The sequence below is a fragment of the Archocentrus centrarchus genome, chromosome 13 (assembly GCF_007364275.1).
Source record: "Archocentrus centrarchus isolate MPI-CPG fArcCen1 chromosome 13, fArcCen1, whole genome shotgun sequence".
Lineage (NCBI taxonomy): Eukaryota > Metazoa > Chordata > Actinopteri > Cichliformes > Cichlidae > Archocentrus > Archocentrus centrarchus.
This window is the reverse complement of record NC_044358.1, coordinates 30,913,635-30,930,966: the sequence shown is the minus strand read 5'-3', so window position 1 is coordinate 30,930,966 and position 17,332 is coordinate 30,913,635. Positions and strand designations below refer to the sequence as shown.

At 40.7% G+C, this 17,332-nt stretch overlaps 1 protein-coding gene across 1 annotated transcript in view; it reads right to left on the bottom strand.

Annotated features, from left to right (window-relative positions):
• Window positions 1–15,019, bottom strand: part of arap1 (ArfGAP with RhoGAP domain, ankyrin repeat and PH domain 1) — a 59,201-nt gene extending 44,182 nt beyond the window's left edge. The window contains exons 1-2 of the mRNA XM_030744147.1: window positions 14,893–15,019; window positions 644–1,726 (exon numbers count right to left, since the gene is read on the bottom strand). Of these exons, the coding sequence (XP_030600007.1) occupies window positions 644–1,644 (1,001 nt within the window). The 5' untranslated portion in view covers window positions 1,645–1,726; window positions 14,893–15,019. The remainder of the gene's footprint in view (window positions 1–643; window positions 1,727–14,892) is intronic.
• Window positions 15,020–17,332: the final 2,313 nt, after the last annotated feature.

Genomic DNA, 17,332 nt, shown 5'->3' with positions numbered 1-17,332 from the left:
TGACTATGTATAAACCTGCCAAAACAACACTCCCTATACAAAAGATTTAAACTCATATGTGAAGAAAGGCTTACCACAGAAGCTTTGAAAAAAAAGAAATGCAAACACAAAGCAAACAGGGCTCAGTGTTAAGTTAAGAGCAGCCTCAAAATAGTCTACAGTTTCACAGAGGGGCTGCTCAGACATAGTCTTGTCAACATATTTCCGTATTCAAAAAGGCCACTGAGCTTTATGTCCACTCAGTAAGTCAAGTGTGCCGCGACCCCTCCAGTTTCAGGAAGTGTCTAATTTTACTTACAGGAAGTGTTCAAAAGTCCCCAGTAACATTTTGTGTGTCATCATGATAAAGCTGACAAGTTGATGCACTTTTCATAATTGGCCCACAGATGGTGCCACAATCCACTAATAACATCTGAGAGGGGGTTTTGATCACTTTTCAAAACACTTACAGTTAACAGTGGTAAGTACGGATATTTTCTGGTGAGAGGGCGTGTGTGTGTGTGTGTGTGTGTGTAGCCTACACATTTACTTTTAGGCTAGAAAGAGATTTTTTTTTTTTTTAAATAAACATCATCTAACATGCATATTTTTTTAAGTACTAAACTCTGCAAAATGAGGCATCTGCATTCAAATACAGCCTTACCTCTGAGCTCTGGGAGACTGAGCAGGAAACCGCTGACGGATTGGTGGAGGGCCTTTAGATGCTGTTCCTGCTTTTGGAGGAAGAGGTGGAATATTTCTGTCATTGATGGGGGAGTGCATGGGAGAAACAGGTGAAGATCTTCCTTCTTCACTTCTTAGGTGTTGGGCAGGCAGCTGAATGGCTAATGTCTGAGGCCTATTCAGGGCAGAGGGGAGGTTTGGAGGGTAGGATGGTGCTTGTGTGGGTATAGGGGAGGAACATGGGGACACAGATTGGCACTGTAAAGCTCTGACCTCACATCTTTCTAGTTTAGGGGAGCCAGGGGTTTGAACGGAGGGTAAGATGAAGCGCTGTGGAGGGCAGTTGGGAGTGCTTCGAGGGGGAACAGGGGGTAAAGAGGTGTCCGTAGCTGGAGGGGAGCTGCGGTGCAAGTCGACTTCAGTAGTAAGGTGAAACTTAGTCCTTTCTTTTGGCACAGGCTTCTCCCTCTCTCCGTCTAGCCCTCCATTCCTCTCTTTCTCCTCTCTGTTTCTAGGTACCATCTGTCTTTTTCCAGGGACTGGCCTTTCTCCTTCTCCACTGTTCTCCTGCATTCTGGACACTTGTCTTTCTCTGGGTACTGGTTTCTCTCGCTTCCTCGGTGTAGGCCTCAAAGTCTCTCCATCTTGTTTCACATTGTCCTGAAGTAGAGATTTTTCTCCTGGCGGGACAGGCACAGGTCTTTCTCTCCCCAAGATTTCGGCACTTCCCGTTTTCTCCGATCGCTCGCACTGTCCAAGGGTGTGTGCATCACGATTTCCGTGTGTTTTGTTCAGACTTGCCAAGATGCGTCTCTGGTGACCTGGCAGAGTGATGCCCATCCACTCCAGCTTATCTGGTGTAAGGCTGCGACACTGTTCTAACGTTGCCAATCCGGCGCTCTGAAATGCATCAGAATATTGCTCCAGGCGAAGTATGCCCAGCCATTCCCCCACATTTGCACAAGATTCAGACTGAGACATGGCTGACGTGTTTGCGTGTGCTGCACGTGAGAGTCCACGGAGAAAATGCAGACCTCAATGTGTCAGATCATGGTCACACAACCTGCGGAAGAGACAAAACATGAAGATGTGTCACTGTATCCCATCAAGGAACTAGCAAATATCATAGTCTCCAAAGCAATGACTTTTCTCCTTGTTTCCTGGAAACCTTGTTTTATTTCATAGAAATAAGTTACTTTGCATTATAAATCATGTTCTTTATGATTTGTTCTTTGAAAAATGAATAGTGTGATCATAACCGTAATTCAAGAAATTACCATGTTTATAGAAAAGTTTAGTCATTTTGATTTGCGTCACTTTCATCTGTTTACATGTGTGTGTGTGTGTGTCTATAAAAAGGCTGAACACACAGTAGGAGACAAAAAGGAAACTGCTATTTAAGTCTGTTTTCCTTTGGCTATTACGTTATTTTTTTAAGCTGCCAACACTGTCAGTTTTGTTGCACTACTGCAACAGACCACTTTGGGAGGAAGTGTGAGTGACACACTGAGTATTGGCACAGAAAGCACGTTCTCACAGTCTCACTAAATTCGCCCTAAACCTCTCAGTCAAGATCAGCTTAATGCAAACCTCTGTCATTCCCCTCTAATTAGTATTCTTAGCACACTATCACCATAGGTTACGTTTTTCATCATCTGTGATGACCCAGGCCTCAACCCTACGTTTTGGAGAAAAGCAAAACAGACTTTGATTTGATTTTACATTTTAATGTGACTAGTTTTGAAAGTTTCTGTAAGATTTTTCTGCCCCCTGATTATCATGATCTGAGAAAAAACAAACAAACAAATAAATGACATATTTTCATAGCCTTTCATGACTTCCACCTCATGAGGTTAAACAGCAATATGGACAATGTGCATTCGGGTACACTGTGCCACAGTTCAAAATGTCCAAGAACTGTTTATATGCAGATTAATCACAATGTTTGGCATTGATTAACAAACATTAGTAAGTGTCAGCTACCAGCATTCAAATGATGCAAAACTGCCCGATCATAATCAGCAGGTCAGGTCTGAACTATAATGATACATAACTTCAATGAGCTCCAAAATCATCTGCAAAAGTTAATCTTGACTGTTCCATAACCTTGAACAATTTCTAAATCAATAGTCATATACCTTCTGCATTAACTTCCTTTTATCTTTCTGCCTCTTACTTCTGACCACAAGGGAAGCTGCTGGTTCCCCAGAAAGAGCCGCAAACACAGCCTTTTCTCCGCACACACTCACACATTACACTATAAAAGAAAATGAATGCGTGTGGATGTGTTTTCAGTTTCTTTTCTCTTCAGCTTAATGCAAACATGCTTCTTTGCCTGACTGAAAATCTAGTGTGCAAAAAAAGTCTTTTTTTTTTTTTTTAAAATGCAGTTTATACTTTAAATTAAAAACAATGAATATGCCAGTCATTGCCTTGCTCTGCAAAGGCCACATAATCAGAACAAAATATGTTTATTGAGACTAAAAACATTTAACTTGCACAAATTATTTAATATTTAAGGAAATATTTTTTTTGTCATGAAGATAGAAAATTGTCACTGAAACTGAATTTAAGCATTAAAAGGTGGATATCAGTAAATTAACAACTATAGGACTGCACTAAACTAGACTTTCCAGCAGACAAAAGGATCGACATCTTAACCTACTTTTATTACTTGTCTGTCTATCGCAGTGTTTCTCAAAGTGTGGGGCGCACCCCACTGGCAGGGTCATGACCAGTGAGGCAAACGACCTGGGAGAAAAGTGATGTGGAACAAATGTTTTTCACATTTTCACAGCAGAACAAGGAAATTCACCACATGTACATTAGCACAGCGACTAGCAAAATCCTCCACCATCACCGTGTTTTGTGTACATAGAGCTCTCATACCGTATTGCTTTATCACTAAGGCAACCAAGGGGAATCCCACCCCACCCCCGTGGGGCATGAAAAGATTTCTGCCTGCAAAAGTGGACATGATGGAAAACGTTTGAGAACCACTGCTATAGCAGGACCACAAAGGCTGTTGTGGGTACATTGGTGGGTATTTAGCTGTAGACAGATTTTTTTTTTTTTTTTCACAGTCGTGCATTATCCAGTCACAAAACTTTGCAGGTGTGCAGCTAAGTTTAAACTGAAGGGCAAGCATGAATATTAATTTGGTCTGACCCGTCAATAATTAGTGAAAGCCATCAGAAGGAGGAGGTCCCAGGTGTGGTCCCATAACTCACTGGCATCAAGACTAATGTAATACTATCTCTAGATGGTTACATGACACAGGTTTTTTTGGGGGTTTTTTTAACATATGAAACATGAACAGAAGATAAACATCCTAAGAGTGAAATCTGTACAACACAGACACGTTAGCTCCATGACTAGCAACAGATTACACAAAAGAGAATATATGAGTACTATTAAAACCTGATTCAGTTTGGTGATTAGACATAAGGGCAGTTAAGCCTGAGTGAACACAGACTCACCAGCCCAGTATGAGAAAACACAATGTGCCCTCTGCCAGTGTGACTGTGTTGAAAATGCATTTCATTTCCTGTCCAAAGTTTCCACTAACAACTCAGAAACCACATTGCAGAGACAGTGTGAATCTTCTCTCCAATCAAAATGCTTCCTATTTTTGAATTGAGGAACTCGCTAGCAGTCTATATAGTGAATTACAGTCTCATTGGTCTTAAGCCACTTCACTGAGGTGTCACTCACAAAACTGACCATGAAGTGTCGAAAAGTTAGCAAGTGTCAGCACTTAAAAGCAGACAAGTTATCAGCAGTTTGCTCTGGAGAAGGCCATAATTGGACTGTGTTTGGGAGCCTGTGGTTGTCTACAGGAAGAAACCACAATAAGGGTTAAACACGAATACAGCGGTTGAGCATACCACTTCAGTAATTCACAGTTGCGCCTGTTTAACTTGTTAAACATCTGTAGCCACTGAATAGTGGGTTCATTGCAATAATCAAGATGTAAACATCAACAGTATTTGTGAGAAGTGAACCAGAATACTGTTCGCACATGAAATCTTGAGTACTGTGTCCATGCACCTCCAAATGATGCACTTTCAAAGCTGATGGCAGCTGACCTAGTACCTGGATTTCAATTTGTGCATCTCAGCATAAAAAGAATTATTCCGTCAGCCGTCCTAAACCTGAGTCTTGAAGGCACTTTTAAATAGGTTGCCATTGAACCCACACTCACCTGCCATGTTATTAGGTACAGCTGTTCAAATGCTTATTAACGCTAATAAGATAATAAAAATTACATAGCAGCAAATCAGTGCATTTAGGCATTCAGACATGGTCAAGTTAACTTTCCTCTTAGTACTGACTGAGCATTGTTTAAAAGCCACAGCCTACCTGAGTATTAGCGACCACGTCCATCCTTTATGACCACAGTGATGGCTGCTTCCAGCAGGATAACATCTCATGTCACAAAACTCAAATCATATCAAACTGGTTTCTTGAGCATGACAATGAACTGTACTCAAACGGCCTCCACAGTCACCAGATCTCAATCCAGTAGAGCACCTTTGGGATGTGGTGGAATGGGAGTCACATCATGGATGCATGGCTGCCAAATCTGCAGTAACCGTGTGATGCTAGCATGTCAACATGGACCAAAATCTCTGAGAAATGTTTCCAGCACCCTGTTGAATCTATATAGGTATTCTAGAGGTAGAACTGTTATGATGTCACTGCTAGCACTTTTTTTTTTTTTTATAGATAGTTCCTGTTTGCGATTCACTAGGCTGAAGATGACCTGAACCTATTTTTATACTCTTTTCAGAAAGATAAACCTGGGTGTGAACTTTTCATCTGACTCTCAGCAGTACAGCAAACCAAAACACTCAAAAAATTGCTAACGTATTCTTTTAACTGCTGAAAAAGCTGACAATGAGCTTGTGTGAACTCACAAAATATAAGTGAAAACACCTAGTTCCTTGTTAATGCTGCAAATTCAGGTTGCTTATCAGCCGCTGACTTCCTTTTTCCTATGCTCTGTGCCTTTCCTTTTAATTTTATCTCTTTTATGCAGTTTTCAACCAGCATTCTGAATTCAATTCATCACTATCTCCACTCTCTCCCCCTCCCTCCCACTCAGAGAGCTGCCAATAACAGGGTCTCTGTGCTGCCTGCACAATGGGGCATTTTGTTGCCTAGGCGAGTACACGCACACACTGACAAGAAGGAAGAAAATGCACGGCACTGTTCGAGCCTGCTCATACACTCTAAAACGAGTGCTCACCTAGTGATATTGCGTGTAGGTTGGTGTCTGTGTGTGAGGGGGGTGTTAAATACCCCTTTAATGCAACACACACAGGTATCCAGGGTCCTCCAGTGTGCATAGTACTGGCTGGCATCAAGTTTAACTTTCCCTATTGTCTGTATCTGGAATTTTTAAGTATATAATAGTATTAAGTGATTTATAAGAAACAGCAATGTCTCGTAAACTTGATCACTTATTAACAGAATTTAAGGGGCTCTCAGTAACAATATTAGTGACCCTTGAAACAGATGACCATCCTTCCTTCCTGCTGTACTTGTATACACACCACATAAACAGCGTGAACAGAGCTGTGTACAGTATGCCACACAGTTTAAGAAAAAAAAAAAAAAAAACTACAAAGACTACCATTATACGGCCAGTATTCACACTATGAGTCGCAGTGGTTTTAACCAGCCACAACAACCATTCTAGTTTTACCACCTTAACGCTTTACTGGAAACAACTTAAGTTTTTATGTCTCACATTTAGACAGCCATGAGAATTGTTTTAATTCAAAGACTCACTTACATGATCATACTGGTGAATGCACAACAACACAATCTAGGTATAGCATGTGCATTGCTGTGCCCACCACTACACTCACCAGCCTGGACTAGGGATGTGCCTGACAACTAGTTTGTTAGTCACTTAGATGAGAGAACAAAAAAATAAAAAAATGTGATTAGCCAACTAATCTAAACAACCACAAACGTTTAACACTGAACACATTTTAAATGGACGAAGTTAAAAAATGGCCAAAAAGAATATAGGTGAAGTGTTTTAAGGAGCTTAATGAAACTGTTAATCACATTCCTTGTTAGTCAAATCATGTTTTAAATATTGAAGAAATGTGCGGCCATGTCTAATGTTACAGACACACACAGTGGCAGACTAGTTTGCAGAGTTTGGCAGAATATGGTTATACTTTGCTTTGGATGCTTGGTGCCACACCAGTCAAGGCTACAGACCTGGGTAGAGGCCGGGGGCATCATAACATCTCTGAAACAGTAACTGCACATTAATAAAATCAGAAGAATATGTTTAACCAACTTGTATTTCCAGCACTGACGAGCAATGGTAGCAACATTTAAAAGTCTAGTCAACTAGTCATGGACATGTTGTTTTTTTCCCCCCAAGTGTTTCTGAAGTGTATACTAAAATACCCGATGCACCCTGTTGCATCCCCGTGTATTCAGTGTTTAACATGCCTGAGGTTTACTGGTGTGATCATCAAAGCAACAACAACCAATAAATCAGAAAGTAATCAAGTATTCAAGCTCTGATTAACCACTAGTATGGGCCAAGCTAGCTGAATGGTTTTAACTTTGTGATTTGATGTACAACTGCAGTAGTGACTACCTCGCTCTCTTGGAATATTTTGACAATTCGTTTTGATCGGCTAGGGTCAGCACTGGAACTTTTAAAACAACAGGATTTGAGTGGCTGACAACTGTGCCAGCGAAGATGAACTCTTAACACTTAAACACAAGCACCACAAGCAAACCAAAAAGCAACAGCTCAGGTCAGTAACACATGACCGCACCCCATTAGAAAAGAATAAGAAGTGAGACAGTTGTACGCTGAAATGTGTACATGTGAAACCTCCATGAGGTGATGGAGACAAGAGAGGATGACCCAGTACTGACCAGGATAGGAGGAAACAGTCACAATTCAAACAATGTTGACCTAATTGCCACAGAAACATTTGCTCTGTCAGTGGAATCTATGGACTCAATTTGACAAATACACAAACACCTAGCTTTATCATAATGTAGAAAAATAGCATTTCCTCATCCAACCCTGCCACCTTAACATTAAACTTCCCCTTACTGTTAGATTTCGGTACAGACTCACTCTCGATTAATGTCAGAAAAAAAAAGGGGGGTCTGCTTAAAGGGCTCATACAAAATGTTAATTTACAATTACCTAAAAGCACCAACTTTCCCAAAACCTAATCAAACGACAGGCAGATGAGTGTTTAAGTGTGTGCGCCCAGCATTCACCCCAACTAAAAAAAAGAAAATAATCATTACTTCTGAACATAATCCAGCATGCCCCTGAGTCCTACTAGCAAGCTTTGAAACCCTGTTTTAAACCCTGTTTACATTATGAAATAGCCAGCTAATACTGACTTTTTACACAAACTACAAACACTTAAATAGTTATATTGACCAGTATTTATGTATTAAAGGTCAGATATACACTATGATTCAAAAGAACTGTAGGCCAAAATTTGGACTATGAACTAAGTAAACAATGGTGTAATCAGCAATTCCATCAATTTCCTCATGTCAACACACTGACCCCTGCAAAACAGTCATGCTGTAAATGTTAAACTATTTAAGTGAGCATATGCAAATGCAATCCCAAAAAATAGTGTGTTTTTCTCCTTGTATCCCACTAAATATCAAAAAAGATCACATATACATGATGGTTGTTATGAATAATGTGGTGTAATTAATGCTAAACAGTCTTATAGTGCAAACGATGCTGAATTATAATCTGATATTTGACATACTATGAAGTAATATTAATATTAATAGTAATATCAATAAATAGCCACTGATGGTTGTAATACAGCCCTAATCTGTAAACAATCTACAAAATCACTCTTATACCACAACACTTTGGCTTAGTGTTACACAAGTCACAAATTCTCTTATGCCATTTCTCTCAGGGGTTAAAAGGAAATATTTTTTAATAATGATGTAGACTACTAATAGACTGGGAATGTGAAGAATTCCTGGGAAAAAAAAAACTACCTTATTAGCTAATTTATGTCATGTTTCAGTCCAGAGCATTGTGAGGGTTTACTGTCACACTGACATTTATTGTCGCACTGGTTTCGGTCATAATTTCTATGGGTTCAGATTTCAGAGTGAGTGAGTGAGTGAGTGAGTGAGTGAGTGTGTGTGTGTGTGTGTGTGTGTGTGTGTGTTGGGGGGGGATAGCAAAGGAGAAACAGGGAACAGGGAGACAGACAGGGTTACTCAAGCTGATACCTCCTAAGTCTGCATGTAATAAAAGCCTTCCAACAATTCTTCTAAAACCAAAGATACAGACCAACCCCAAATATGTGATGAGCAGGAAAGCCGATCCTGGATCCTGGCTGAATTACAGCTTACCCACCCAAACAGCACAGACCTTAACTGTCACTTCATTTCAAAGGTACTTGCAGGGATTACATTGACCAGCTAGCCCCTTCACTAAATAACATCAACAGATAGCAACTTTTATTTTATTCTATTCTATTTTTAGTTTTCTGTACTGAGCTGCTGTAACGCGCAAATTTCCCCATCGTGGGATCATTAAAGTTTTATCTCTCTTATCTTGTATCATGCAGGAATGCACCAATCCAACTTTTCTTAGTTTTGATATGGAGCCAATACCTTATCTTAGGGTGCCTGCAGATATTGAGCACCGATCTGACACCACATCAGGCTCAACTTAAAAAGTACTTTCTGTATGTTTACTTCATTTATTTTCACTAGTCTCATTTCACCTTAGAGTCGCTACTAAAGTTGTACCAGTTTCTCCTTTCACTGCTTTCGGTCTCACTGTCAGAACAGCTCCTTATACACACATAAACACGCATCATGTGCAGCGCAACTGGCAAAAGATGGGTGAAGTGAAATTCTATTAATTAAGTTGATCACAGGATGTTATGTTACCGTGAGTGCAATAATAGCTGTTAGACCTCACGAGAGTGCGAGTGAGCGAAAGAAGCTGTCAATAACAAAAAACAAACCACTGTTATCTGAACTCTTCAGTCATGCCAGATCAGTTGACCAAAGTAAAGCCACAAACTACAGTAGTGAAAACATTAAAACAAAGCCGCTGGGTTTGCGTACCTGTGAAATACTTCCAAATCGATGACCCCTCACTGTTCATTTTTTCCAAGCAGGGTTAGATCTCACAGAGAGAGGCCCAGGCCAAGGTGGAGTCGAACCCAGACCTTCTAGATGTCATGAGGCAGCAGTGCTAACCACCGCACCACTGTGCCCCCCTGTGTGGATTTAGCATGTTCTCCCCATGTCTGCGTGGGTTTCCTTCGGGTACTCCGGTTTCCTCCCACAGTCCAAAGACATGCTGTTACTGGGGTTAAGTTAATTGGTCACTCTGAATTGCCCATAGGTGTGAAATGTGAGTGTGAATGGTTGTCTGTCTCTCTGTGTTGGCCCTGCGACAGGCTGGCGACCTGTACAGGGTGTACCCTGCCTCTCGCCCTATGGCAGCTGGGATAGGCTCTCCCCCCCCCGACCCTGAACCGGATAAGCAGAAGAGAATGGATGGATGGATGGAAGGTTAGATCTCCTGTTAATAGCCAGTGCAATGCTGCTGACATTTGGCTGAGCAAACACATGACTGAAATAAACAGATGAGCTCATAGATCAGCTGTTGTCACCAATGCCTGATCTAGCTTTCTGAGTCACGTTCAGATCAATATAAGATCTGAATATCATATCCCTGTATCCATAGAAAGCCGTACAAGCAATGCAACTTCAGTACTGATTCTATTATTTACTATTGTTACTGTGTATGGAAAAAGATCAGAGTGAAGAGTATCATTCCTGTTATCCACAGTGTCTGTGTGCATCAGTCAGTACAGAAATGTCAAAGATGTGGTTGAAAGACTTAAAAATCACATCTCCAATACATATTTTCTGCACGAAAAGCAAAAACAATAGCTAATAAGACACAAACTATACAACAGTAATTACAACATTATCCATGAGACTCTGGTTGCTGTCCTTTGGGACTCACGGGCAGGAGCCACAGGGGCATTGGCCCCATCTGAAATCTGACTGGCCCCCTGAAGTGCCCCTGTCCTGTCACTCATCTGTCCTTTGTCCGAGAGTGAGGATCAAATTATAGGTGGCTGCAATTCCATGCCTAAACAACATTAGCGCTAATGAGCCAAATAGGAATGTCCAGCGTGAATAAAGCTTACAGAAGAAAAAAAAAAGATTTGAACGATCTCGCGGAGAAAGTTTTTTAACCGACAACCGATGCCAGTCAACATTTTGAGGAGTTTGTTGGTAATAAGTCATAAACCCCTTTTTACTCACAGCTGTCACACAGCGTAAGTCTGACAAACATTAAATTAAGAAGAAAAGTTAGTTAAGAGTAATGTTAACTGATGCCCTACTTGTGTTTGGACATGAATGTTAGCATTTCACTAATTCATGTACTTCTTTGTAATTTGCATTTGTGTGTTAACATTAACTATAATGTTTGGCAGTGATAGAGAAGAATATGAAAAGAAAGGGTCAGTCTCAGGTGGGAATTCAGCAGTTTTTGAGCAAAAGAGTGAGTCTGCAGCTGAAGATGAGCAGGGTGAGAGGAGGGAGAGAGCAGCAGAACACAATAGACCAGAGGCTGGTCAAGAGCAGGGCACCTCCAGTCCCTTTTCATCAGGTCAGAAATCATTTAAGGAGAGCAACAACAGTTAATGCTGTAATGTATGAAATGTCTGATATTGTTATTTAGTGAAATGGCACATAAGTTCACTGAATTCTTACACCTCATGGTGATAAGATTTACCATAACTTTAATGGCTTTAATTTTTATTGGTCCATACATCTACCACAAATACTTGGCCCCTCTATGAATACTGTGGCCCCTTGATGGCCCCTTGATGGCCCCTTACTCAGAAAAATCCTAGATCCGCCACTGCTCACGGGTTCTTTCTCTTCCTACGTAAAATGCAAACTACATTGTTTAGAATAGAAATTACATTTTTTTTTTGATAAGTTTGTGTAGAACAAAAATGACATTTTTGTCCCTACTATCTACACCCAGATCAAACTAAAAAAAAACAAAAAAAAAAAAAAGAAAACAGTATCAGTTCATTTCTAACACAAGCAAATTAACATTAATGTGGAGTCATGTTTCTGCCCACTTCATGAAAATTCATCTGTCAGTGTAACACCACCTGATCTTTAAGGTCAGATAGCAAACATTAAAGCTGCTTGCTCTGCTGCTGCTGCTCGATATACCAGATGTGTACATTTTGCAGTGTTTTAGAGTGATATTGTCCTCATAGGGGCTGCTGAAAAAAAAAAAACACACAAAAAAAGAACACAGCATATACAAGAAACATGACTCAGATACCCATCACCAGACACACTGCTGCTTTCAGCCCACTTTCAATTAGGACTGAATAGTGACTCAGTGCTGCCAGTACAGCAATGCATCTTAACAATGTCCTCTAGAGAGCAACCTTATGTGCGCACATGCACGCACACACGCACACTTACCACTAACTCCCAGGGGTGCAACATTTCAGAAGGTTTCCCACGGCAACCCAACCCAGCTGACCTATTGTATTTAACCTAGCAGTCCATTAATTAGTCCAACTTCACCAGCCTCTGACAAAAAAAAAAAAAAAAATGTGTATGAAGTAATGTGGACAGTACAGACAACTGCAGGATGATATCTGAAACAAAATGGCAGTGACCTGCTGGATTTGTGTGTACATCCTCAATGTGTGTCACAGACTGCTACAATGTAACATAACTCAGACTCCACCTGTTTGACAGCAGGTTTCTCAAACTCTTTCCAGGAAAAGGTGAAAACTGAGCAATGTGTGGATATGATCCAGACACACTTAGCCATGTGTTTTTAGGCCTGTCCAAAAACATCTGGAAACATCTCTTAGATAAAATCTCAGATCTATGTGACACAAGTCCACTGAACCTTAAATGGCTGTCACATTTGGAGGCCCTGATGGACTGCAGAATTTTTTTGCCTTGGTTGTGGCCTTCTCTTTATTTCTTGCACAGTGGCTTGTAAAACTCAGATATTAAAAAGACTTGAACCGGGTATCTTTTGCATATCAGGCAATCACTAACCGCCATCATGTAAACATTGGATGAACAACATAATGATGCACTTCAGAGGAAAATGACACAACCACCCAACCCAGGGTTCACTGACAAGGTTTACAAAGATTTCAGACGATCAGGTGAACAATAAGTGGAAACAAAGTTAAACTGATATGATTCATTTTTCCTGATGCCATTAGGATAACCTTCATTTAAGTCATATTCCACTTGAATCCTTAATCTTTAACCAGCTCTCTAATACAAAGCCTGCGTGATGACCGTTTGTACCCATGTGAGGAAAGCCAGCAAGTCAGTGGATGTGAAGCATCCTGCCTACTGCACGCTTTATTCATGCAGCTAAACCAGACTCTCTGCTGCTGTATGAAAACATGAAACTTTGGGCAATATCCCCTCCTGATTCTCGCAGCACTGTTTTGAGTTCATGTCCAAATTTGACTGAAATGCGATGGATTTCTTTTTGACTGCCGACTTCTCATTTCAGTCCCGTGCAGAAAGCTGCATGAACTGTTTTGTGCAGCAGTTTGTCGTACACTTAAAATAAAAATACGGACCTCTCGACCATCTGCTGAGACTGCTCTGCTCTCCTCTCATCTCATTTCAAGGTGATTCAGAAGCAAGTAGGTTGTAATCACGTGAGAGAAAGAGAGAGGAGAAAAAAAAAAAGACAGAAGTGACAGACACAAGGGGGATAAAGAAAGATGCTGACAGATATTGCCAAATACTGCATCTGCAACATGATGTCAATGCCAGAAGTTGTTTTCTTTTGCAGAAAGTCAGTCAACTTAAAACTTGACTATGATCCACTAGACTGCATCTTTTAGTGGCAGACAGATAATGTGCATTTGCATCTTGATAAACATCTTCTAATCTTACATTATGTGACTCTTAGCATGCACATAAAAGCCAAAGGCAGACAGCTACATACTTAGCCATTACCCATTTCCACTTTACTGCAGGACACATAGGGTCAGTAGGGTTATGACACTTCAGAGCAATAAATCTGCATCTGTTCTCCATGGTAAGGCCAAATGTCTTGTTCAAACTCTTTGATACAGCAGCAATAAAAAAGGACTGACTTTCATTTACTTTACAGAGTTTTGCAACTGCTGTGCTGCATCATCATATCTAGTCAGCCACAACGAAGAGGAACATCATTTTCACGGTTCAAGAAACTCATCAAAAAAAAAAAAAAAAAAAATACACTGAGCTTGTTTTAAAAGAAAATGGTATTCACCAATTTTAAGGGTCTACTGATCAAGTCAGTAGTGCAAAGTGCTGTCTATTTTAAAGCCACAGGCAAATTGTATTCTCCTTCCACTGTAAATTACACAGAATACATGTGTATCTGAAGGGAAAATATTTCAAAGAAACAGGAAAAACACAGACATCGTTTCCACGGATCTTAATACGTTTACAGTTTCACTATTGATCACACCTTATGAACTTTTGTACGTGAAGTTAAAAAACGATCTAAGAGGTGTTTCTTGTTCTGGTCCTGGTGTACAAAAAGCAGAAATAAGCTGTTTGAGAAATCTTCCGCAATTATCTCGCAGGGTTTGGGGCTGATCTCCTGTAACTAAAGCCTGGATCACCTGTCACAGCTCCACCTGCTTTTAGACAGTCCAGGGAAATTCTACTTGAGAAGCTCCCATCATGCAGCCGGAAAACAGTCCATTTCTAAACTTGATTTAACAATAAAACCGCCCATGCAACCAGATTAGAAAATAATGAATTCCACTGGGGATAAACAGTCACGTCGTAGGCAGTTGCCTTTACCAAAGAAAAAACAGAGCAGGCTGGGAAAACAGCTGAAGAAACGCGTACACAGTAATCCAATCAACCTCCTCTTCATCAATCAGTCAAATGCTAAAAGCAGAAGTGGGCTCAGTCGCTGGAGCCTATTGATTAAAAAACACAACTGTTTTGTAAGTTCACGTGTAGCTGAGCAATAAATTCAGCGCGTAAAATAACCTGGACAACAGTTTTTCAGTGCGGACCACCCCGTAATAAAAACGCTGAGTTAATACTTCTCCCTTAAACAGCGGTTCCAGGAAAGTTTCTCTTGGAGGGGGTGGGAAAAAAGTTTTTAAATCCCTTTTATCCACTTACCCTTTCCAGTCTTCAGTGTCCTTCTCACTGAAACACACTGGGTTGGGTTTGTCTTCGAGGAGGAATTAGAAGAAACTGCGTCGCCGAATAGCGAATAAGGCTTTTTTTTTTTTTTCTCGCGGACGAAGAGCCGCAGCGGGTACGCGCCTGCATCCAGGGTTACGAGCAAGTGACGGAAGTGCCTTCGTTTCAAAATAAATGCATCTGTGACCATTCAGACGTTTTTTGTTTTTTTTTTTTGCTTTATTTTGAAGGAAACGGCTTTGTCTTTTCGGTGTTTTGCTTCTGTAATGTGGATACCTTGACTCGTCAAAAATATCCGTCAGACCGTCATGTGACCGCTGAGTATGGAGGACCTCCATAACTGAGAACGTTAGTTTTCGTGCATGTTCCCATTATTACACCGTTTACTTGATACAAAAAAAGCCCGGCTACAATTAGCTGTATATTATTAAATCATCAAAGCGTTATTAACTTGTGTTATTGCTCACAGGTCCTACTTTTTGCTCGTTGAGTGTTTCCATCTCAAAGCCTCACAGGGAGACCTAATTAAATTTTAATTACACAGCATCCCAACTGTTTGTATGTTTTTGTTTGGGGAAAAAGGTTAATGTATCAATTATAATATTGAAAAATAAATAAAATACCTGTTTAACCTTATTTTTTGTCCAGTCCACGACTCCACAAGGTGTTGTTTACAGGTCTAATGTTGTAAATAAATTATTGTGCACATGACCAGAAATATTTTTGAACAGATTTATGGAGGTGATTAAGTCAGACTGGAAGATTTTTTTTTTCCAGTTGTAAAGACTCAGAGAAACCAGAAGAGGGCAACCATTCACCATCAAGATATTGAAAAAAAACCCATAAATAGCACCAAGTTTAAAAATAAAATGATTAAGAGGAAATCATATTTAAAGAAGGAAGATAATCTAATCTTAAATTATTGAAGATGATCTCTTTGGTTGCTTTTCAGCCACTCGGGAGGTGATTAAAAAAGAGAGCGAGAGAGAAAGAAAAGGAAGCGTCACATTTTCACCATAAATTTTGATGCCCCAGTTGACTCCATGAGTAGAATTTATCCCACTGGGAGTTTACACGAATTAAAAAGGTCACGTTATGCTCTGTCAAACCTCTAACATTAGTGTTATTTAGGCATCTGTGTGTGTGTGTGTGCGTGTGTGTGTCACTTTCTGTTTTAGTCTTCTGGCAGAGTCATAAGAGAGGCCCCATCACTCATTGGGAGGATGAGCAAAAGGGTAATATGTTTTAGCCTTGAGAAGCCAGACTGAACCAACAAGTTACTGTTACTCATTTTAATTAGCATCTACAGTAAAGATCCAGCAGAGGGACCACAAAGGTTTGCCAGAGGGAAGGAGATGGAAGAAGGAAGACGGAGAGGAGAAAACAGGTAGCAAAAGAAGGGCCATTAAGATAGTAAGATGAATGAGAGGGAAGTAAAAAGTATAGATTTTCTTTCTTTTTTTTAAAGAGAAATAAATGAATGAATTAAAAGCAAACCAGGACAAGATGGGAATAAATGAAGAAGAACAAATGGCTGAAATTAAGGAGAAAATGAAAAGAGCAGAGGCAAGCGCAGCAAAGGGAGAGCAGAGATGTAGAAGAAGGGAAGGAGGATGAGGAAAAGAGTGACGCACAGAGGAGGATGAAAGGGGGAAAAAAAGAAGTCTGGATGAGGAGCAAATGAAAGGTAGACCACAGGGTGAAGAGAGGGTGGTAAAGGGAAGAGGAAACAGAGAAGAGGAGAAATTGAGGAGGAAAGTAAGGGGATAATACAGGAGACACCGAGAGATGGAGTGGATTTGAAGAGGGGGTGGGGTGGTGATGAGTCATCACCAGGCTATCAGCCCCGGTGGGCCGGGTTGCTGTGGGGGTGGCAGCGTGACACATATGCAGAAAACGCACACACAGAGGGGTTGCCAGCCGTCACGCTGCTTATACGTCTCCTCCTGCTGCGGAGGCGGGTGGAAGACAATACAGGGATGCCACTGGGACACACAGTTGTGCACATGCAGCCCTCTTCTCTGACTCGCACATGCACATAATGATGATGGCTGTGCGAGAGGCCTCATTAAGACTCTGAGGATGGATGGATGGTTATAAGGGCAGAGGGACAAACAGTCAATACAGCTGCAGAGGGAAAAAAAAAAACAGAGGCCAGAAAGGAGTAACACAAGAGCTGTTTACACATCACGCCTTTTTCTGTTGCTCACATACACCTTCCTCCATCATTCATACTTTATTGGACAATGCATATGCAGGGGCAGATGTTGTAAAAAAAAAGGAACTGATAGAGAGGAAGGCGTGCAAGAAACACGGCCACGGTGTTACATCAAAAGTTCACTGCTTTGTTCCTCTTACTGCGGCACAATGATTTACTCAGCTGGTGTGCTAAATGTAACATCATGCTCCTCCTTCT